General features: G+C 36.8%; 1 protein-coding gene across 6 annotated transcripts in view; it reads right to left on the bottom strand.

Moving 5' to 3' along the window:
* Positions 1–19,862, bottom strand: part of NPEPPS (aminopeptidase puromycin sensitive) — a 120,233-nt gene that overhangs the window by 65,247 nt on the left and 35,124 nt on the right. Inside the window, exons 1-2 of one of the 6 annotated variants that reach the window (XM_016430512.2) lie at positions 18,637–18,707; positions 4,869–4,953 (exon numbers count right to left, since the gene is read on the bottom strand). In XM_016430512.2, coding sequence (XP_016285998.1) covers positions 4,869–4,926 — 58 coding nt within the window. In that variant the 5' untranslated portion in view covers positions 4,927–4,953; positions 18,637–18,707. Of the gene's footprint in view, positions 1–2,170; positions 2,304–4,868; positions 4,954–5,452; positions 5,603–10,488; positions 10,765–11,800; positions 12,695–18,636; positions 18,708–19,862 lie in introns of those variants that run through there. The other 5 variants (XM_001372099.4, XM_056816825.1, XM_056816826.1 and 2 more) reach the window with 5 other exon arrangements.

Genomic DNA, 19,862 nt, shown 5'->3' with positions numbered 1-19,862 from the left:
TATGTGAAAATTAGAAAAATATTTGGTTGCTCAACTAAGTCAAACACATTTAGTAGTTTTTATATAACACTACTCTTCAAAATAATGCCACATAAAATGGGCTTTATGCTATATGTGCCATTTCCCACAAAAGCATATACTGAGAAACACTGAGTCTAAGATAAAATGAATAAAGGTCCATCTTGTTATAGTGCCAATAATCAAAAACTATCAAAATCAAAAATAAAAAAAAATCAAATAATAACTTATCCAACTTTTGTGAGCACTATGCCAATTATGGTATTCATGAGTTATGCCACCGACAAGGATCTTTATTTTGGTACCTTTACACTATGTAGTTTTTTTGGGGTTTTTTTTTAAGACAAGGCCTTCAATTCAGTTTTCTATTATACCATACATCTATGCAAAAAGCTTAGTTTAATTCCATATACTAATGGATATTCAGAAAACGAGCCAAAGGTCCTACCCATCACTGAAATTCTTTGGTACACACCTCACACTTATCAAAATGGCTAATATGACAGGAAAAAAAAATGATAAGTGTCAGTGGGGATAAGGCAAAATAGGGACATTAAATGTATTGTTGGTAGAGCTATGGAATGATCCAATCATTCTGGACAACAATTTTGGAACTACGCCCAAGGGGCTATAAAACTGCTCATTCCCCTTAATGTAATAATGCCATTACTAAGTGTATATACCAGAGATCAACAGGGAAAAGGGACTATTTGTATAAAAATATTTATAGCAGCTATTCTTGAGATGGCAGAGAATAGGAAAGTAAGGAAACATTCATTAACTGGGAAATGGCTAAACAAATTGTAGTAATATGATTGTAATGGAATACTATTGTGCTATAAGAAAAAAATAAGGATGATTTTGGAAAAACCTGGAAAGATTTACATGAACTGATTCAAAGTGAGCAAAACCAGGACAACATTGTAGAGTAACAGCAATACTATGGGATGATAAACTGTGAATGACTTGGCTAATTCCAGCAATACAATGGATCCAAGACAATCCCAAAGGACTTATGATGAAAAACACTACCAACCTCCAGGGTCAGAATGCAGATCAAACCATACTATTTTTCATTTTATTTTCTTTGTGGTTTGTTTTTGATATGTGTTTTCTTCTACAACATGTTCAGCATGGAAATATTTTGCATGAAATCACATGTATAATCTATTTCAAAATGCTTTATCATCTTGGGGAGGAAGGAGGTAAGAAAGGGAGGAAGAGAAATTTGGAAAGTAAAATTTTAGAAAACTAATGTTAAAAATCTTTACATGTAATTTGGAAAAAATAAAATATTGAAAGTTTGAAAAAAAATTATTTGGTACCCCAAAAGCAAAGAATTGAAACTATCTTTGAATTCCTTCTACTTTTTAGGTAGTTTTCTAAAGTACTTCACAAAATTTCCATCCCTTTATGGTTATTTTTTGCCAATTATCTTGCTTTTAAATATTTATACAAAGCTGGAAATTAATTTTATTCACATTTATCGATCTTGTACTACTACATTACTAATACCCTAACCAAATAAATGTTCTGATAAGCACCATACATTTCTTTTTTTTTTTAAACCCTTACCTTCTGTCTTGAAGTCAATACTGTGTATTGGCTCCAAGGCAGAAGAGTGGTAAGGGTTAGGCAATGGGGGTCAAGTGACTTGCCCAGGGTCACACAGCTGGGAAGTGTCTGAGGTCAGATTTGAACCTAGGACCTCCCATCTCTAGGCCTGGCTCTCAATCCACTGAGCTACCCAGCTGCCCCTAGCACCATACATTTCTACAATGCTATTAGTAAAGACAAACAACTGAAAGTTTATCTAATTTGCAACTCAAAAAGTACAATCTACTGAAGATGAATCAGGCAATCTTTGGGTAAATTTATCAGTTTGATTTTGAAATCACTGCCTTTTGGGGCAGTATCACACTCACTCACACATACACACTCTTCAAAAAAAATCTGTTAAAACACATTTTCCATGTGACTTCACTGAATATGAAAACTTATGTATTGGAACTTTATATGAAAATGTTCTTAAACAAATAATTCTACAAAGTTCTCACAGTATAAGCAGAAGAAAAAATAGTACAGACTGAAACGATCATTTTCTAGGTTATGTCCAAGCCATCTATTAAGGATAAATTAAAAGACTCTTTACCTGTCAGGACCTGAGTTCAGGCACTCAAGAGTTTCGTATTTCTCTTGCGGGAGCTGATGACAATACTAATCCCTGCACTGTGTAGGGAGGTGCATTCCTTGCACTGGTTTAAGTGCTAGTGATTTCACCAACCCTTGAAGTGCAGAACAGTAAAAAAACAGTTTTCAGCCGTTTTTCTTACTGATTTGTTATTTTAAAATATTACAAAGTTAAGATCCCAAATATGTTTTTAAAACAAACTATTTCTATTTAAGGACAAGTGTCTTAGTTTGAAGAGACACAGGCCAAGAGGTCTTCCTAGATTACTACAGCATTCACTGCACGAGACCTTTTTCCATTAATGAAACTCAAAAAGAACGTTAAATATATAGTAATAGTTTAATGTCTTAAAATTATCATCATTTTTATCTTACTGCATCAAAAGTTAGTCCTTCCTACAAATGAATCAGCTTTTCTGGGAAGTTAAAATTTGTATTGAAAAGTTCTTTTAGATGGTACAAGATTGATGTCTCCTATTTCTTCCCACAAATGTTTATATTAACACTAATCTCTAATACTGGAATCTTGGGAATCATATTTAGCAAGTTCTACTACTAGTTTATGGAGAAACTTCAAATGATCATGACCACCATGACTGAATAGCAAGTATACAGTTACCTGAAACATGTAAAGCTAACCTTATTACTAAGAATAATAACGAGGTACACATTTTATGTATAATTACTAAATAATAATGCTAATAATAAAGCAAATGAAGTTTTAAAAAATCACTTTCAATTGTTCAAATGTCTCCACCCATACTTCAAAATAAAAGGCTAGTATAACCTGCTAGCACCTAATAGTTTGAAGATGTGAATTCTGACAGACTCTTGAATATAGTCTGGGAGTCCCTCATCCCTTTAAAGCACTGAATATTAGAAGCTATAGGAGATAGGGGGCAAGAAATATACTCTTGCCTGGTTTGGAGGGAAAAGGGAACTTGAACTAAAAAAAAATTAATGTCTTCCTAGTATTTTTCCCACAGTCTTCTCTATTTCCTTATAACAGTTTTCATTTCTCTCTGCCCCCTTAACACACCCACCACTACTTCCTTGGGTTAGAAATCATAATCAAGTTGAACACTAACTCTGAATGTATGCACATTCAAAACTTGGAGATCCTGACTTCTTTCTAGGCATTTTCAGGATAATTTTCAAACACTCTAGCTAAAAATCAAACACAATATAAACACCATGCCAGCTATAGGACTATTCACTAGTACTGTTTTACTTTTCTTCCACATCTACCTAAGATTGTGAACTACTTAAAATTTCTTTGGCATCCTTCCAATTAATTCAAGTGTGTTTAGTTCACAGCAAGGAAGAAGGCTTCTTGGTATGGCTGGCTAAGATGTTTCCATTTTTCTTCACAGTTAGAAAAATTAAATAATCATTCTTTGATTTAATAAGTCATTCCAAACAAAGCTGGAAGTTATTCAAATCCATTTAAAGGGTCTGTTTCCTCTAAACCTAAAAACATAGCACTTTTATCCCATTTGTAATCATATTTAACTAAGTGTTTAGAGATGTTAATATGGAAATCTGCCATTTACATTTTGCTTCTTTCCTATGAGCCAAATAATTTAGAAAATAAACATCACAGAGATACTTTTGGGTCTTAAATTGTCTTAAATGTTTCCCTGAGCAGGTTGAGATGGAAGAGAGCAAAGAATATTACTGCAAATACTTAAAAGTCAAATCCCTAATTCTTATAATACATTCAATAGCTTCTTATCAGGAAATAGCATGTTAACTGTAAGATTCAAGATGTCATGGGAAGCAGCAAAGTTTTAGATAGCAAACTTTGTCTTCAGTCACAGGAACTGGGTGGGGATCCTTACTTTCCTCCTTTTAACTACGTGACCTTGGGCAAGTCACTTAACCTATATAGTCTCCCTTGACTTGTAAAAATGAGAAGCATTTCTTGTTTCTGTTTTTTTTTTCCAGTTCTAAATAAATGACCCTAAGTTAAAAGTAATTTTACTGGAATTCTCTAACTTCATGCCAACCTTGTGATTTTTACATGGCAGTTGGTATAGATTAAGATTTCAGCCCTCAACTAGTTACTATAATTTATTTTATAATTACTCTTCCAATCATTTGAAAGATATCAATATATAGGTTTCCTACAGCATGAATTATATTTATTTTAAATAGACCCCCTCTATTTAAAGTACCCTTCAGCCATTTCTACATCACCTTTGTTCCTTTATTCAATAAGTTTCAAAACCTTAGTTTAAAGCTATAGTTCAAGAACTACCAAAAAAAAAAAAGAACTACTAAGAAAACTACAAATGAACTAGAACTAAGTAACTAATAAATTACTATATTGCATATTTTATGTTAAACCCTCTTCAGGACTTTTAAGTTTAATAGGCTTGACTATACAGTAGTTTCCATTTTTCATTCATGAAAACTGAAATCTAAGTTCAATGATTTGCCCAGGGCCACAAAAGAATTCAGTGTAAGAAGTAGGTTTAGAACTGTTCCATTTCCATCATCCATTACTGTATTTATTATTCTCAGTACACAGCATGGTATTAAAATGTCCAACATTCCACATCTAAGGAATTCTCATACAAAGACATTTACATTCTAAAACAACAAACATTTATAGCATTACCTTTGTGTAATAAGCCAAAGCAGAAAATGGTTCTTACCTTCATCTCCCTCTGGTGCATAGGAAGCTGTGATAATATCAATGTCAGCACAATTCATCACAATTTGATTGGTGGCCTGCCTCACCTAGGAAATAAGAATCAACAATGTCATAAATTCTACTGATTTCTCATAAGATTCTTGTTTATCCCAAACATTCATTTAAAAGCAGGTTTTGATAGAGATAAAAATAAGATATCTGAGCCAATTAGCATAAATCATTAAACATGTCAAATCTACTAATGGCTACAGGAACATCAATATTTAAGAATTCTTAAGAATTTGTACATCTTCCAAATAAGTCAAGTAAAGAAAGCAATCCTCACCAAATTTTGATTAAACACAAACTTATTTTGTAATACTAAATAAATACAATATTCATTCAAATGAGAAGGCTCAAACATTTGAATGGCAATAGAACAAGAAGAGTGCATATAGTATCCTAAATGAAATTGCAACAAGTAATGATTTCTAGACAAAGAAAACTGGTCACCTATCACTAATTATATACATGTAAGAAATTTACATGTAATATCATAACTTAAAATTATATAATGCTTTAAAGTTTGCAAAGTGCTTTATGTACCTCATTTGAACCTTAATACGTCTCTCATTCCCTCTTGAAGGAGAAAAAAATTGAGCCTACAAAGATTTTCAATTACTTGCCCTGTATTACAGGGCTAGTGAGTATCTAGGTAGAATTTGAATCCAATACTTCCTCATTCCAAGTCCACAACTCTACCTACAACACATGATGTCTCTGATAGGAGGACAATTATATCACTAAAAAATAGAAGACAAAGAAAAGTTATACTTTAAAATAATGCCTAATTTTTAGTCAGAAATTTCCTTGAACAAATCATTAAAATTATGGTGTTAAGCCTTAACACCAATATATATTCAGTAACGTTAAAAACAGCAATATTTGTCCCCTTAACTCATTTCAGAAAAATATCCCCAAATAGCATCGAGTCCATTATGTCACAAATGGTTATTTGGACTAAGAGGACTCACTATTTATAAATTGCCAGCTATTGTACTGGCTTATTTTGCAATTAAAGAAGCCCAAGTAAATGAAGTAGTGATTAGACCATTCCTTGAATAGGCTAAGTGTATAGTGATCTTTTGCTGAGTTTGAAGTTTATGTTAATAGAACAATTACAGTAGCTCAGTTACGAGTTTTACTCCTTATCTAGGCAACCATATTTTCATTCTGTCAACATCTAGAGTGGACTTAATGGTAGCTAAGCAGTTAATCTACTAGCTTCAAAATAGTCCTTACTCTCCAGTTTTAAAATGGCTATGTCAAATTACATTCAGCATTTTACCACTGTTACAATTATGAAGTAAAGTATGTGCATATCTTAGAAATGATACTCTACAACTTTTAGTTGGACATAAATTTCTAATGTATTTAAGGTAAACCACCTGTTCACACTAACAAATGAAACTGCTGTGCTGTTACTATTTTTTCAAGAGCATTTGTCAGTGTAGGAAGGGTGAAAAGGACTCACAAAAATATTTTTTAAATGCTTCACCCAGAGTTCAAAACTGTTTATCATTATAAAATTCAATATTCAAATCTCAATCTTTAAGAGCTGAGGAGACTTTATAACAAACACTAATGGATTACAAGCATAAAGATACTATTCTGATCATCACTCAACATTTTATAACTAAATACTGCTCAATAATGATACCAGATCAGAAAATAATATAGCATATTGGAGTACTTTTATTATTCTTGGTAGATACTTCTCATGGAAGCTATTTTATAAGAAGCTAACAGGTACAGATTAACCTTGGTTAGGAATACTTGAATGTTCTTAAAATGTTTTAAAGAAATAAGTAAATTAAGAAAAATTATTTCAAAAGAAAAATATCCATAGAACCCATAAAATGGATACTGTAAAATGGTATATAAATATATATAATTAAAAGAAGCACCAGAGACAATTACAAAGTTATATGAAACCAACCAATTCCAAGTTGGTACTTTCCAAACACCATCACTGATTTGATACAACTGAGCGCTCACTAATGACTTCTCTCAGCAGAAAGAGCATATTCGCCAATACTCTAGCTGTAGCATTGTTCCACCATCAACTAAACTGATAAGTAGTTCAAAAGAATTTTAATATTGCTGTATTAAGGTAGTTTCTTGATCCAAGATCCCTAACTTCAGTTTAAAGCAAATATTATTAAAATTAGCCATAAACTATTTTAATGATAGGCTCCTTTTCAACTTTTTAATTTGATTCCTCTAAATAGTAGAATGTTGATGTATCCTTTCTTTGTTCTTAACCCTACCAGGTTGTCAGATACAGAATTCACTTCAAATGAACTAACACTCAGTAATGACTAAGCTAAGGAGACAGCTTGACCCTTGGTAACAATTTTACAAAGGAGGTTTCCTATGCCTAGAAAGACTACAATCTGTAGCAGTTCATGTTTTTCTGAATAAGTTTTTATCAGAATCATTCAGAAATATACAAGGTGTTTGCTAGCTATAGTATGAACCAGCAGTCTCTACTGAAGCCCAGAGATGTCAATAAAAGAAAACTCCAGTTGTGACTTTCTAAATACCAATCATTGTAAAGTCTGATTCACTCATATTAACAAGATACTTGAGTTTCATCAAGTGCATATAAAATTTTTAATAATCTGGGTCTGTGAAGCAGTAGTGAAATTTCTCAAGGCAACCATGAGAAGATGATTTGTGAACATAAACATGGGCCAAGTTTTCTAACACCAAAATGTAATAAATGCCAACAAAGAACAGATCATACAAATAAGTATTTGCTCAAGTTTGAATGTTCTAAATAGGCCTTAAAAACTGATTTTTGTATCGATTATAATTCAGAAGACTCCTATCCAACTTGCAGGCCAAAAATGATTTATATTATAACCATAGGACTTGCTCTAGAATAAGTATAAAGAGACTAATGAAACTCAAATATACGGAGAAAACTTCAGAGTGCTAAGTATAATAAACAGTCAATAACTTACTACAATAAATTCTTCTCTTGTTCAGGAATCTGAACTATGAAGACTATCATGAAAATCAGAAAGAAAGCAAAAAAGGCCTTTAAACATCTAAAATGCATGACACATAATACCTAAGCCACAAAAGATGCCTCAGTTTCTCCTTCAGAATCTTTTTGCTCATTTTAGTTCTAATCTTATGCTACATCTGATTTCCCAGTCCACAGCTCCTTAGATAGCACAACTTGGAAGACACTTTGGCAGACAAAAGGCACACAGAAGAACATCAACAAGTAAGGATGAAGGAGGACAATGTAGGAAAAACATTTCAAAAGGCACAAGGCTATGAAAAACTTTTCAGGCAGGGGCCACTTACTCTAGGGGCAAATAGCTTTATACACACATCAGTAGTCTGAAGCAATCTCGGGCTAATGGTACAGTAAAAACACAGGATTTTGAAGGACTCGAGTTTCAGTACCAGCTTTGCTACTTGTTTGCTATATGACCTTGTGAAATTCCCCTCATTGGGAATCAGTTTGATCTATAAAATAAGTCAGATTAAATTGTCTCTAAAGTCCTTTTCAGTTCTAAATCTATATACTATGATGGAATTTGAGGGAATATCATTTAAAGGAATTGCATTATATAGAACAGTACAGTACCTGTTTACATTCACCTTGAATAATAATGATGCTATTATATTTCATATTCTTTAAGGTGGTAGAGGTATACAATTCATAAATATCTCCATTCAAAATAGTTTAAATTTCTGATATCTAAGGGAATATGCTTCAGTTATTTAGAAAACTGATTTCCCTCCCTGACGATGCTAGCTCAAAGAGTGTTACTGCCATAATAAGTTTACTGTACTTTAGAACTCTTCCCAATAACATATTCAGAGAAAAAATAGTGAAAATTAAGTATTAAAGTCAGTACAAGATAGAATAAAGATAAGTCCAGTTAATATCTTCATATCTTTTAATGATTCAGTTGGATTACAGCTATTTCCCATCCCTATCCCCCCAAAAGTGGGGATACAAAGAACATAAAAATGATTGCTCAAGGAATGTAAAAATGCTTTATAAAAGGAACTACCACACCACATGGATTTTACAATATCCATTCAGAAGCCAAAGGTTTTTCCTTTCAAAATAACTATTATAGTTGTAACTACCTTCTCAGTAACAATATAATTTTTTTGCTGGAATATCCTGATCCCTGGCCTTGAAGATTTAGGCTAATACTCTATCTTATCAGAGGAAAAAGCCCAAGTATTGGACCAATCACCATTACAAGCTTATAACTAGGACATATAGCCACATACACTTTAGTTTACTACTTAAGATAACTACCAAATGCATTTGCCATAAAAAATATTCAGTAAGAAAAAAAATATGGTCTATTTCCCTAGATACAAGGAAGTACTTTTTCAAAATCTGAGTCACATAAACTAATTTAAATCAAAGGCAAAAGTCTAAATACCTCCACATGCACTAATTTCTTCACCTCCCCCACAGGTCCACACCCAAAACAAAGTTAAAAATCCACTAAGTTTCTAATATGTAACCTGTACAAATACTCTAGGCTTATCATAAGATTTTGCAACTAAGGCACCTGAACATTTTGCATACTTTTTATGATATTCTGCCAGTTAACGTCATTAAATTCATATGGGTTACAATTTAGGTTTTTAAAGACACTAAATTTGTTTATACTCAAATGCCCATATTAAGAGGAAGTTTACTTTAGTTCATATGATTATCAACAAACCTTGCTACATACTTTTATGTCTACATACTAAATAAATCCATCTTTTTTTTTAACAGCTACATATTCCTCCTTTTACTCTCTCATCCACAACTGGTATCAGATGCCAGCAAAGAAACAATCTGGCCACTTACTTTCATCAAACCAGTTTTTTAAAAAAATTAGTGCTTCTTTCAACCCAACTTAAAAAAAAGATAATGCTTCTTCAAAAAATTGTTCATGGTTTAAAAAAAATAATTTTTATTTCCTTTTATCTAATATACCACTGATCTGCATGAATACATGTTATTTTAAAAAACCTAGTTCTTCTAGATATTTCAATATATTCATATATGTAGACCCTCAACTACAAAATAGGCTTTCATTTAACACTCATCTCTTGTGAAGAGCAAGAACATAAAAATAAATCTGAATTTACTCCAGGTATTCCATCACAAAGATAATTTCCAGCCCTACATCCTTCTCTTTCATTCCTTGATAAACTGTAATGATGAAATAAATTTAAAATTGTCTTTGCCTGTATATGTTTTCTAATTCTCTGTTTACTTCTCATAAATCTCTTCTTTGATTCTGAAAAAGCAGCAATTCTGCTACTTTTAAAAAGGGTGAAAAAACTGAGATTTTAAAGTATTATTCTTTTCCCATGACACAAGTTCATTCATCACTAGGTCAATCTTCCTGCAGGTTTGGCCAAGTCACAAGACTTGTAATGTTTACAAACCCTCCCACTTACCCCTGCTAATCTATATCAAACAGCAGAAAAATCACTCTGCTCAAACCATCATTAGACCCAGACTCCCAAAACCTAATTTTAGACCAAGATCTTCTCATTCCGCATTTATTTGTAAAAATGGAAAATGTTTAAGTCACCTTATTTTCACAATGTAAATTCTGCCTTTTGACGCAGTAGCACATCAAAAATATTCCGTCTGCTTAACAACCATCTTGGAAGAATTTTCACCGATTATCTTGCCCTTTTAGCTGTCACAGAAGTCTGCCAACTTCACTGAATGGGCTTCTAACATACATTCCAAGACTAGTTAACATCTCTTTAATTTCACTGATAAATTCTGTCCTCTAAAAGGAGGTCTACTGATTTTTCTATCTTTGGTTATAGTAAAGAAAAAGGAACAAAAGCTCAAAGAGCATTTTTAAGTGCAAAAATTCTATTATTGCTAATTTTTCTTTTCTTTTCTTTTTTTAAGAATATGAAGGATACAAGCCAGTCTCTGAACACTTCATAGTTCAAAATTCTATTTCATTCTTCTAAAATCAAACAGCTCTAATGGTACTTGTGTAGGCTTTTGAGCAAATACTTGAAATAATGCAGCTGCTGGAAAAAAAGTATGACTTACTCATATCTATAATTGTAAGGAATGGAATATTTTCACCAGTGGTATGCTAAAACTAACTGTTATACGGAGGGGAAGGCACTGCCTAGTAACTATCACTGTAGCAATAAATCCACCTGCTTCACAGGCCCGTAAGCATGAGTGGTGGGGCTCAGGGAAGTGAAGAAAAGGAGGGAAGGGGTTGTGCCCCAGCTTCGAAGGGGGAGGAGGGAGAGAGGGGAACAAAGTCACTGCTGCACTGTCACTAGGGGGAGGATCATCTTCCCGGCCTTAGAACAAGGGCGGGGAGAATGTGCCAACAAACCGGACTGAGATTAACCTTCTCCCGCCTCCTCCGCCTCTAATCGTCCCCGGTCCTAGCCCCAGCCCAAGGGAGGAGAGAAAAGTGACAGACTGAAAGGTGGAAGGAGAGACACCCTTCCAATAACTCCTCTTCCTCCCTGAACCACCCTCTCAAGAATAATGCAGCAAAGCCCGGAAGGGGCGGAGTGGGGAGACCCACACAGGTGTGCTCTCTTTTGAGGAGGGAGGAGAGACGCGAGGCTTCTGGCCCCCCTCCCCCATTCCTTTACCACTGCTTCATTTCCACCGGGCCTCGCCACCCCCCACCCCACCCCCATCCCGGGCAGGTCGAAGGGAGAGGGAGAGGGTGGGCCCGGTCTCCTCCGGGGCCTCCCAGCCCGGTGGGGCGGGGCGCGGCCCCTGCCCCCTTCCAACACCCCCCCCCCTCAGCGATTCGGCCTAACTGCCCGCGATCCCACTCAGACGCCCACGCACGCCCCCCAGACCCGCGCGCGGTCCCGGGGACCGATCCCGGGGCTCCGGGCTACCTGGGCGGCGGCCTCCAGCTTGCCCTCGAAGGTGAAGTCCAGCAGGTCGGGCTTGAGGCATAGACTGTAGTTGATCGGGGAGACGTCGGTCGGCAGCCGCTCGAAGGGCCTCTTCTCGGGCATCGCGGCGGCGGGGCCCAGGCTGTGGAGGCGGCGGCCAAGGCAGAGGCTGAGACGGCGGCGGAGGAGGAGGAGGAGGGGAGGAGGAGGAGGAGGGCCGAGGAAGCGCAGGCGGCGGCTACAGGGCAGGCGGCGAGCTAGGGAGAGGGGGGCGGCGGCGACGGCGGCCAGCCACATCCACAGAGCGCGGGCTACCGCCTGAGGAGACCGAGAGGGAGCCGGGGGGAGGGGGAGACCCAGCCCGAGTGAGTGCGAGGGGCCGAGGGAGGGAGGGAACGAGCGAGCGATCGGGCGGCACTCAGGGGGAGGGGGAGGGGGAGGAGAGGGGAGGGGAGGGGGTGGAGGGAGGGGTGGAGGGAGGGAGGGAAAGGGAGGTGGAGGCGGCGGGAGGCATGCGTGCGCGGCTCCGGAGCCGAGCGCGCCCCCACCGCGGCGTGCACGCCCAGGACTACGACGCGACGTAAGGGGGGGGATGGCCGGGACTGGGGCTGGCGCTGAAGGGAGCCTAGGGGGAGGCGGTGCACCTGTCGGGCAGGGGGCGCAGAGTACGTGAGCAACGCGTCCTGTAAAGGTTCAGAAGTAGTCACTTAGGTTAAAAAAAAAAATCCAAGTTTGGGAATTTTTTTCCCCCTCTAAGCCAAAGCCTCGCCAAAATTCTGAGGCCTTGTCTCGGGAAAATTCGGCCAGGAAAATCCCCTCTTGGCTTCATCAACCTCTTGGAATCTTGAGGTGATGACAAACTGGGAGGAAAATTCTGCCGTGGCTCCGCCCTCGCTCGTGACGCCTCAGCCCGGGGCAAACCCAAGGAAGCGACGTGGAATCTTCTCCACCACCAGGACGGGGGTCCTCATCCCGGACCCAATTTTCCCACTTCTGGCAGTTGTCTTTTGTTCATTATCTTAAAAACACTTATTAAGAGCCTTTGCGTCAGTCTGCTAGAGCCTGGGGATACTAAGATAAAACTAAGCAGCCCAAAGACCTTGCATTCTACTGGAAGTAGTCATGGGATCGTGGATTTAGAGCTGGAATATGCCTTAAAGTCCATCTAGAACCATCCTGTCCTTTTATTTTGCAGATGAGGAAACTGAGGTTCATTGAATTGACTGGTCACATTATTGTAACTTATTATGTAGTGTAATATTGCATAAAAAGTCATTGGAGAGGGCTAGGGTGCCGATCTGGATAGGCTTTCTGGAGCACTTCAACCAAGCTTTGTTCAGATAAGATAGATTCTTAACAGTCAGAGAAGATAGAGCTTTCTGGGTAAGGGCAAAAGCTCAGAAATGGGCATGAGGTTGGCAGGCAGAGCAATGAGTGGATCAATTTGACTGGCAAACAATGCATTTAAAGATAGGAATATGTAGTAAGTAAAGAAAGGTAGGTGGGTGTTCCAGTCCAATGACCAAGGCCTTTAAAATCCAAACATGAGTTTCTGTTTTATCTGGGTAACAAAGACAGCCTCTGGAGCTTCTTGGGCAGGGGACTGAAATGGTCAGAACTGTGCTTGAGGTCTATAAGGTGGCCACTTTGTGGAATAGATTGGGCAAAGGGCAACTTATTTCCAAGAAGTCTTCCCTAGGCAATTTATAAGCCATAAATCAATCTATAAATGAAAGTTATTCTCTTAAACCACCTCCCATCTACAAATTTTTCTTCTTCCAAATACATCTGCTACCTGTTAGGACCTTTTCTTATGCATTTGTTCTATATTAGTTTGTGTACAGATTTATTATCCCCCAAAAGCTTCTTGGGCAGAAACCCTACTCTGCTTTACTGACTAAATTAGGCTAGATATTTTAAGCTTTATCTGCTCAACCACCATTAACTAATACTTTCCTTACTAAAACCAAAGAATGCTTGCCACCTTCTTCACCAAAGCTAACCCTTCCACTTAAACTTATCTTCTCTCCAGGACCCTGTTCCAGTTATTTATCCTCTCTCTTTTTCTTAATTGCTTCATCTTTCTCTCCTTTCTTCCTCCCTTCTGCCTACAAACATTTAAATTTCCCATTCTTTAAAAAAAAGGTGGGGGGACCCAGTTCTACAACTAGCATCTGAAAATATCCCATCTTTTTTCACTGTTAAAACTTCTGGAAAGAATAGGCTACACTAGTATCTTCACCTTATTCTTAGTCACTATTTTCTTAGATTCCTGAACTTTGTTGACTTCATCCCTGTCACTGATTTCTCTGTCTTTCTCTGTCAACAATCTCTTCATTACCAAAATTAAAGAACTTTTTACAGTTCTCACTTTCCATCACTTTTATGCAAGACTTTTATTGGCCAGTTCTTTTTTCTTGATGCTTTCTTTCCCTTGTCTTCTGGGAAATTCCCTTCTCCTACCAGTGAGACCATTTCTTGATTTCCTCCTATAGTACATCTTCCCCCTCCTTCTAAATATAAATGATCCCTATAAATGAATGAATGAAAAAAGAGTGCTAAGTGCTTACTATGTGCTAAGCATTGGGAGTACAAATACCAGAGTGAAGATTGTCCCTTCTATCAAGAAGCTTACATTCTAAAAGAGGGAAACAACACATATAAAGGAATGGTGATCTAGAAGGGATATTTTGCTTTGGAAAGATACAGGAGGTGCCTGCAGTAGACATGGGATAGATTAACAAATCCTTCCCAGTTTCCAGGAGCAATGGCAGTATTGATATTGATTTAAATATATTTCTAAAATTAGAAGAGGGAGGTGGTGGCATATAAGACAAGATAGTATATAAGATAAGGCAACTGACAAGATGAGTAGAGTAGTAAAGCAAAGGATGACAGGAGGAGGCAAGTCAGGAGGACTCCCCAAATCAAGAGAGAAGGGTACCATTGTAGGAGCTTAAAAAAGGATTAAATTCTCTAAGGCATGATCTATGGTTTCTGATCTTGTTGGCACTGCTGCTAGTGAGCAGGCAGCTGGAAAAAATGGTGAACCTTTTACCGACTTCAGCAGCTTTCTTGCCTCCCACTACAATCTCTCCCTTAGTGATCTTATCTATTCCCCAAACTTGTAATTCCCATCTATATGCAGCTAATTGTAAAATCTATCCCCAAAATTCTCCCTTGAACCCGAGTTTCATATTCCTAAATGCTTGCCTTTCCTTTTCCCTTCCACATTTCTGCCTGTTGAAATCTTTATCTTTCTTCAAGGTCCAACTTAGATGAAAAGTATCTCCTGATTACCCCCTCACCCCAAGGTATAAGTGCTATTGCTCTAAAATGTCTTAGAGCACTTGGACCAGACTTCTTTTTTATCCTTTTTTGTGTACATGTATTATCCTTTAGTACACCACTTGAGAAGAGGGGTTATAGTTTTGGTTGTTTTTTTTTTTTAATTCCTAGCATTGCTTAACTCAATAAATAGTTAACCAATTGCAGGACAATTACCAAATCCTGTCAGTTCTTCCTCTATATGATTAATTTCATATTGCCTATAGTCTAGTTTTCAAGTCATGACAGACTACTTAATAACTTCCTAATTGGTTTCCATCTCAGCTTCTTCCCTTTCCAGTGTATCCTTGAAATAGCTGCCAAAATGATCTGAAAAACTTTCAGTGGCTTCCTACTTTCTATCAGATTAAATATAAATGGCCTTCACAGGCAGTTAGTTGGCTCAGTGGATTGAGACCAGGACTGGAGATGGGAAGTCCTGGGTTCAAATCTGGCCTCAGACACATCATAGAGTGGACATGCCCTGGGCAAGTCATCTAGCCCCAAGTGCCTAATCCTTACCACTCTTCTGCCTTAGAACCATTTATACAGTACTGATTCTAAGGCAGAAGGTAAGGATTGATATATATATATATACATATATATAAAAATGGCCTTCTACAATCTCTAATCTACTTTTCCATCTTTATTTCAATTTATATTCCCTCATACTGTTCCAACCAAAACAAATAACTTAATATATTACCTGATCTCATCCTTTCTTCTGATTATATATCCAGAACATACTCCCTTCCACATTTCTGCCTGTTGAAATCTTTCTTTAAAGACCACATCAGATGACAACTCCCCTGATTACTCCCATCTCTCAAAATAAAAATGCTATTTCTTTCCTAAAATTTCTTAAAGCACTTTGATTCTCTCCTGCTCTTATGGTACATTTATTAATATTCTTATTTGTGTGCATGTATTATCCCCAATCAGTAAACCCCTTGAGAACAACTGCTATATCATTTTTAATCCCTAGCATAATGCCTTGCTTAATAAAATTAATTATCTTTGCTTTGCAACATAGTAAGAGTGTAATAAACTTTTGTTGAATGAAGACATTCTATCAGTTTTGGTCTCAAGAAGCAACACAAGGGAACAAAGAAGGAAATGTCTCATTTTGAGAGAACTGGCTGATTTTAGCTTTATATATAATACACTAAATATTGGGGGAGGGTGTTCCTCCCCCTTTGATCATATACATGTTAGAGTTGACTTGGGTCAGAAAAAATATTTAGTCATCTAAGTAAGATACAGTCCCCACAAATTATTTCCATTCAAGTTGTCTTAAACACAGGTGTGGAATTTATTTCTAAGATAGGTATCAATTTATATAAATATACACGCACATATCACAAATTTTGTAGGCAGGGATAAAAAGATGTGAGAAATGAACTTATGACCAAGAAGGCCCTGGAAGAAACTGGACCACAGATTTCAGACTTCTCTAAAGAAATTTCACAAAGTATACTTCCCACCCTAACTTCTAAAAGATATCCACAAATATGTGCTCTGACTGACTTAAGTACTTTACTCCCATCCTGAATTGATTTTACACACCCAGGACAGACTTAAAAATGCTATCTTGTTTTTATTTAATTAGGAAGACAGGATGCAACTTCTGCAGGAGTCTTTTCCAGATCTCCCCAATTGTTAGTACCTTCCCTCAAAGGTTACCTTGTATCTTCCCTGAACTTATCTTCTACAAATCTACTTATGTACTTTGTCTCCCTCTTTGGAATTAGGATTTCAGCTCTTTGGTAGCAGTGGCAATTTTTCGCTTTTTTTTTTTCACTTCCATTCCTTAGCACAATTCTTAGACACATAGTAAGCATTTAATAAATTCTTGCCAATTGAATGACTGGCAAGTAGGTGGTCCAATGCCAGGCCTAGAGGCAGGAAGACCTGAGTTCAAATTCAGCCTCAGACACTACCTATATGACTCCAGGCAAATCATTTAACCCTCTTGGCCTCCGTTTCTTCATGTGTAAAATGAGCTAGAGAAGGAAATGGCAAACCACTCTAATATCTTTGCCAAGAAAATCCCAAGTGGGGTCACAAAGTCATGCAACTAAAAGAAATGAACAACAAATTGATTTGTCCCCAAAATTCTGTTTCCATAGCCATCATTCTCTTATAGTTTTTGTCTGCTCTCCCTGCCTCCAGTTTCTTCCTGTTCTAATTCATCCTTTATATATTCAAAAATACTTGTCAACTATAACTGCAGCCCAGCTGAAAGTACTAACACTTGGCAATAGCCCTGCTTGCAGTAACCCCTCCCCCAATGGCCATACCATAGTCATGGCAAGGCAACCTCTCAGCTTAATCATTTGTAAAATGAGAGGTTTCAATAAGATGATTTCTAAGGGCCTTTGCAATTCTAATACAGTGATCCTATGATAATATATTTTACATTTTCTATCTTGCCTCAATGACCTGCATTGGCTCTCTGTTGCCTATTGCAGGAGATACCAATTCATAAGCCTAACTAACATTTAATCCTCTCAGTTGTCCCTCAATATTTTATTTATTTTATGTCCTCTTACTCTATACCCCCTTCACTTCTGCTAAACCAAATCGATTATCTCCTAATTCAGGTCTGCTCATTCATTTTTTTATGCCTTTGTACACACCACTCTTTCTTGTTGGAATGATTTTCCCAACTTCCTATTGGCCAATCCCATGTCCTTTCTCTTTTGCAAAATTCACCTGCTTTGAGAAGTCACTTTTGATTAATTCTATCAAGTTCTGTTGACTTTATTTAGTGCTTCTTCAGTACTTATGTGCTCAGTTTGGGGCATATGATTTCCTATTTATGTTGCTCTTTAAATGTATTTTTCATTTCTTTCATGTGGTCATAACTACAAATATCACATCTAATTATTCTGTGCCCACTCTAGCACCCCTCCTACTTCATTCTCCACTCCACAGGTCCTCCTATAGGATTTTGCAGCCCAGTTATGATGATGAACTAAAAAGGAACAATTTCCAACATATTCTTTTTATTTTCCTCTCATCTTTCTCTGCTTTACACACTGAGATCAAGATCTCAGAATGGCCTTTCATTTATAAAGGCTCAAAGATATAGAGGTAGCTATGGATTTCCTGATAGAATAAGAGCACTTAAGAGATAAAAGGTTGAACCTTGTTTGACCCCAGTTACCACAACTGGGCAGTTGCAATGCAGGAAATCAAGGGTGAACTCAAGACTAGGTATATTTTTTTGTCTATGATGCTGGGTGGGGCCAGGGCTGGGCACAATTATGTAATACCTATATAAAGAGGGCTGTGGATGGCATCCTACACCCTAGGCATATATAAAGATTTTGGGGAAAAATATCATATTTCACCCCACATTGCTTTAAAGGATCTAGAAGTACATATATGGCTTCAAAGCTATTCATTATTTCCTGGACTTTCTCAGTTACTTGGAAGCACTTAAGATACTTCACATGAAAAATATTAAGACAAAATTGGTTTTACCTCCATTTAAAATTACCAACCTTGGCAGTTTGGAGACATGTCAACTTGGATCAGGTCCACCAATGACTGACTTTGTCACCTAGGGACATCTTTCCAGAGGGACCTTTATAGAACAAGTGTTGAACAAACATTTATTGAATGTGTCTATCTACATCTCAGGTTTTTCTATCTGCAAAAAAGAGATGAGAAACAATACCTCCATAATTCATGTTCTTAACAAAAGGTGCTTCTTAAAGTGTTTGCGAATTGCCTAAGGAACTTCCTTTTATTTCTACTTTTGTTTTCTATTACATGTAGAAACATTTAAACACTAGGGATGATTGCAGTAAAAGATATAAAAGAAAGGCATTGGAAAGGATATTTTTAAAACAAAGTCCCCCCAAAATATAGAGAATAATAATGGGAAGGAGGGAGGGAAAAATGAGAACAAAAATAAAGGAACAATGGTTGTATGATGTTAAGATGGAACAGGGCTAGAAGAATGTTGAGAAATCATTTAGATACATCAATGGATCTGTGATCTCATCAGCAATAATATTCTCTCCACACTTTCTCATCTTGGATTTCTTGTCCATATTTTCTTTAAATCTTTCATAGGTAACAAACCTGGAAGCTTTCTTTTAATATTAGTATTTTGGGGACTCCAGCATAGTGCATCTAATGTCAAATTCTTAACTACATGATTAGTTTACCTCTTTTGGTCATCAGGCATATATCTCCGACAATGTCTTTTGCATCACTTTTTAGATGTAATAAGGTATTGTTAGTAATATTTTGTAGCCTTCTTATATCAGTAGCCATTTCATTTTCTTTTGGCTTACTTGTAATTTTTATTCTTCCAGGACAGTGGTACACCATAATTCATAAAGCTATTAAAGAGCTGGGCTTTTACAGTAGCAAATAGTTTGAGATAATTGAAAAGAGTATAATTTTTTAAACGTACTAGTCATATCTCCTACAAGTACTACTAAATTCAGGGCCCAGCTCATTGTCTATCTAGAGTGCCTGGTCCAGTTTGCATATGTAAAAAATTAATTCAACAGGCTACCCAATCCAATTGCATGTGTCTAAATATACAAGTGTTTTTCATTCATTTGGTTTTTATCTCATGTGGTTGGTTAGTTCATTCACATTACTACAGATTTCACTGAAGATGCTATGTAGCCTTCTAAGTCGCAATGTAATTAATATATTGTCATCAAAGAATAGACACAGCTGTATCGATTATCTTATATACCTTAGTCAG

Source organism: Monodelphis domestica, chromosome 2 (assembly GCF_027887165.1).
Source record: "Monodelphis domestica isolate mMonDom1 chromosome 2, mMonDom1.pri, whole genome shotgun sequence".
Taxonomy (NCBI): Eukaryota; Metazoa; Chordata; class Mammalia; order Didelphimorphia; family Didelphidae; genus Monodelphis; species Monodelphis domestica.
This window is presented reverse-complemented; position numbering and strand designations above follow the sequence as displayed.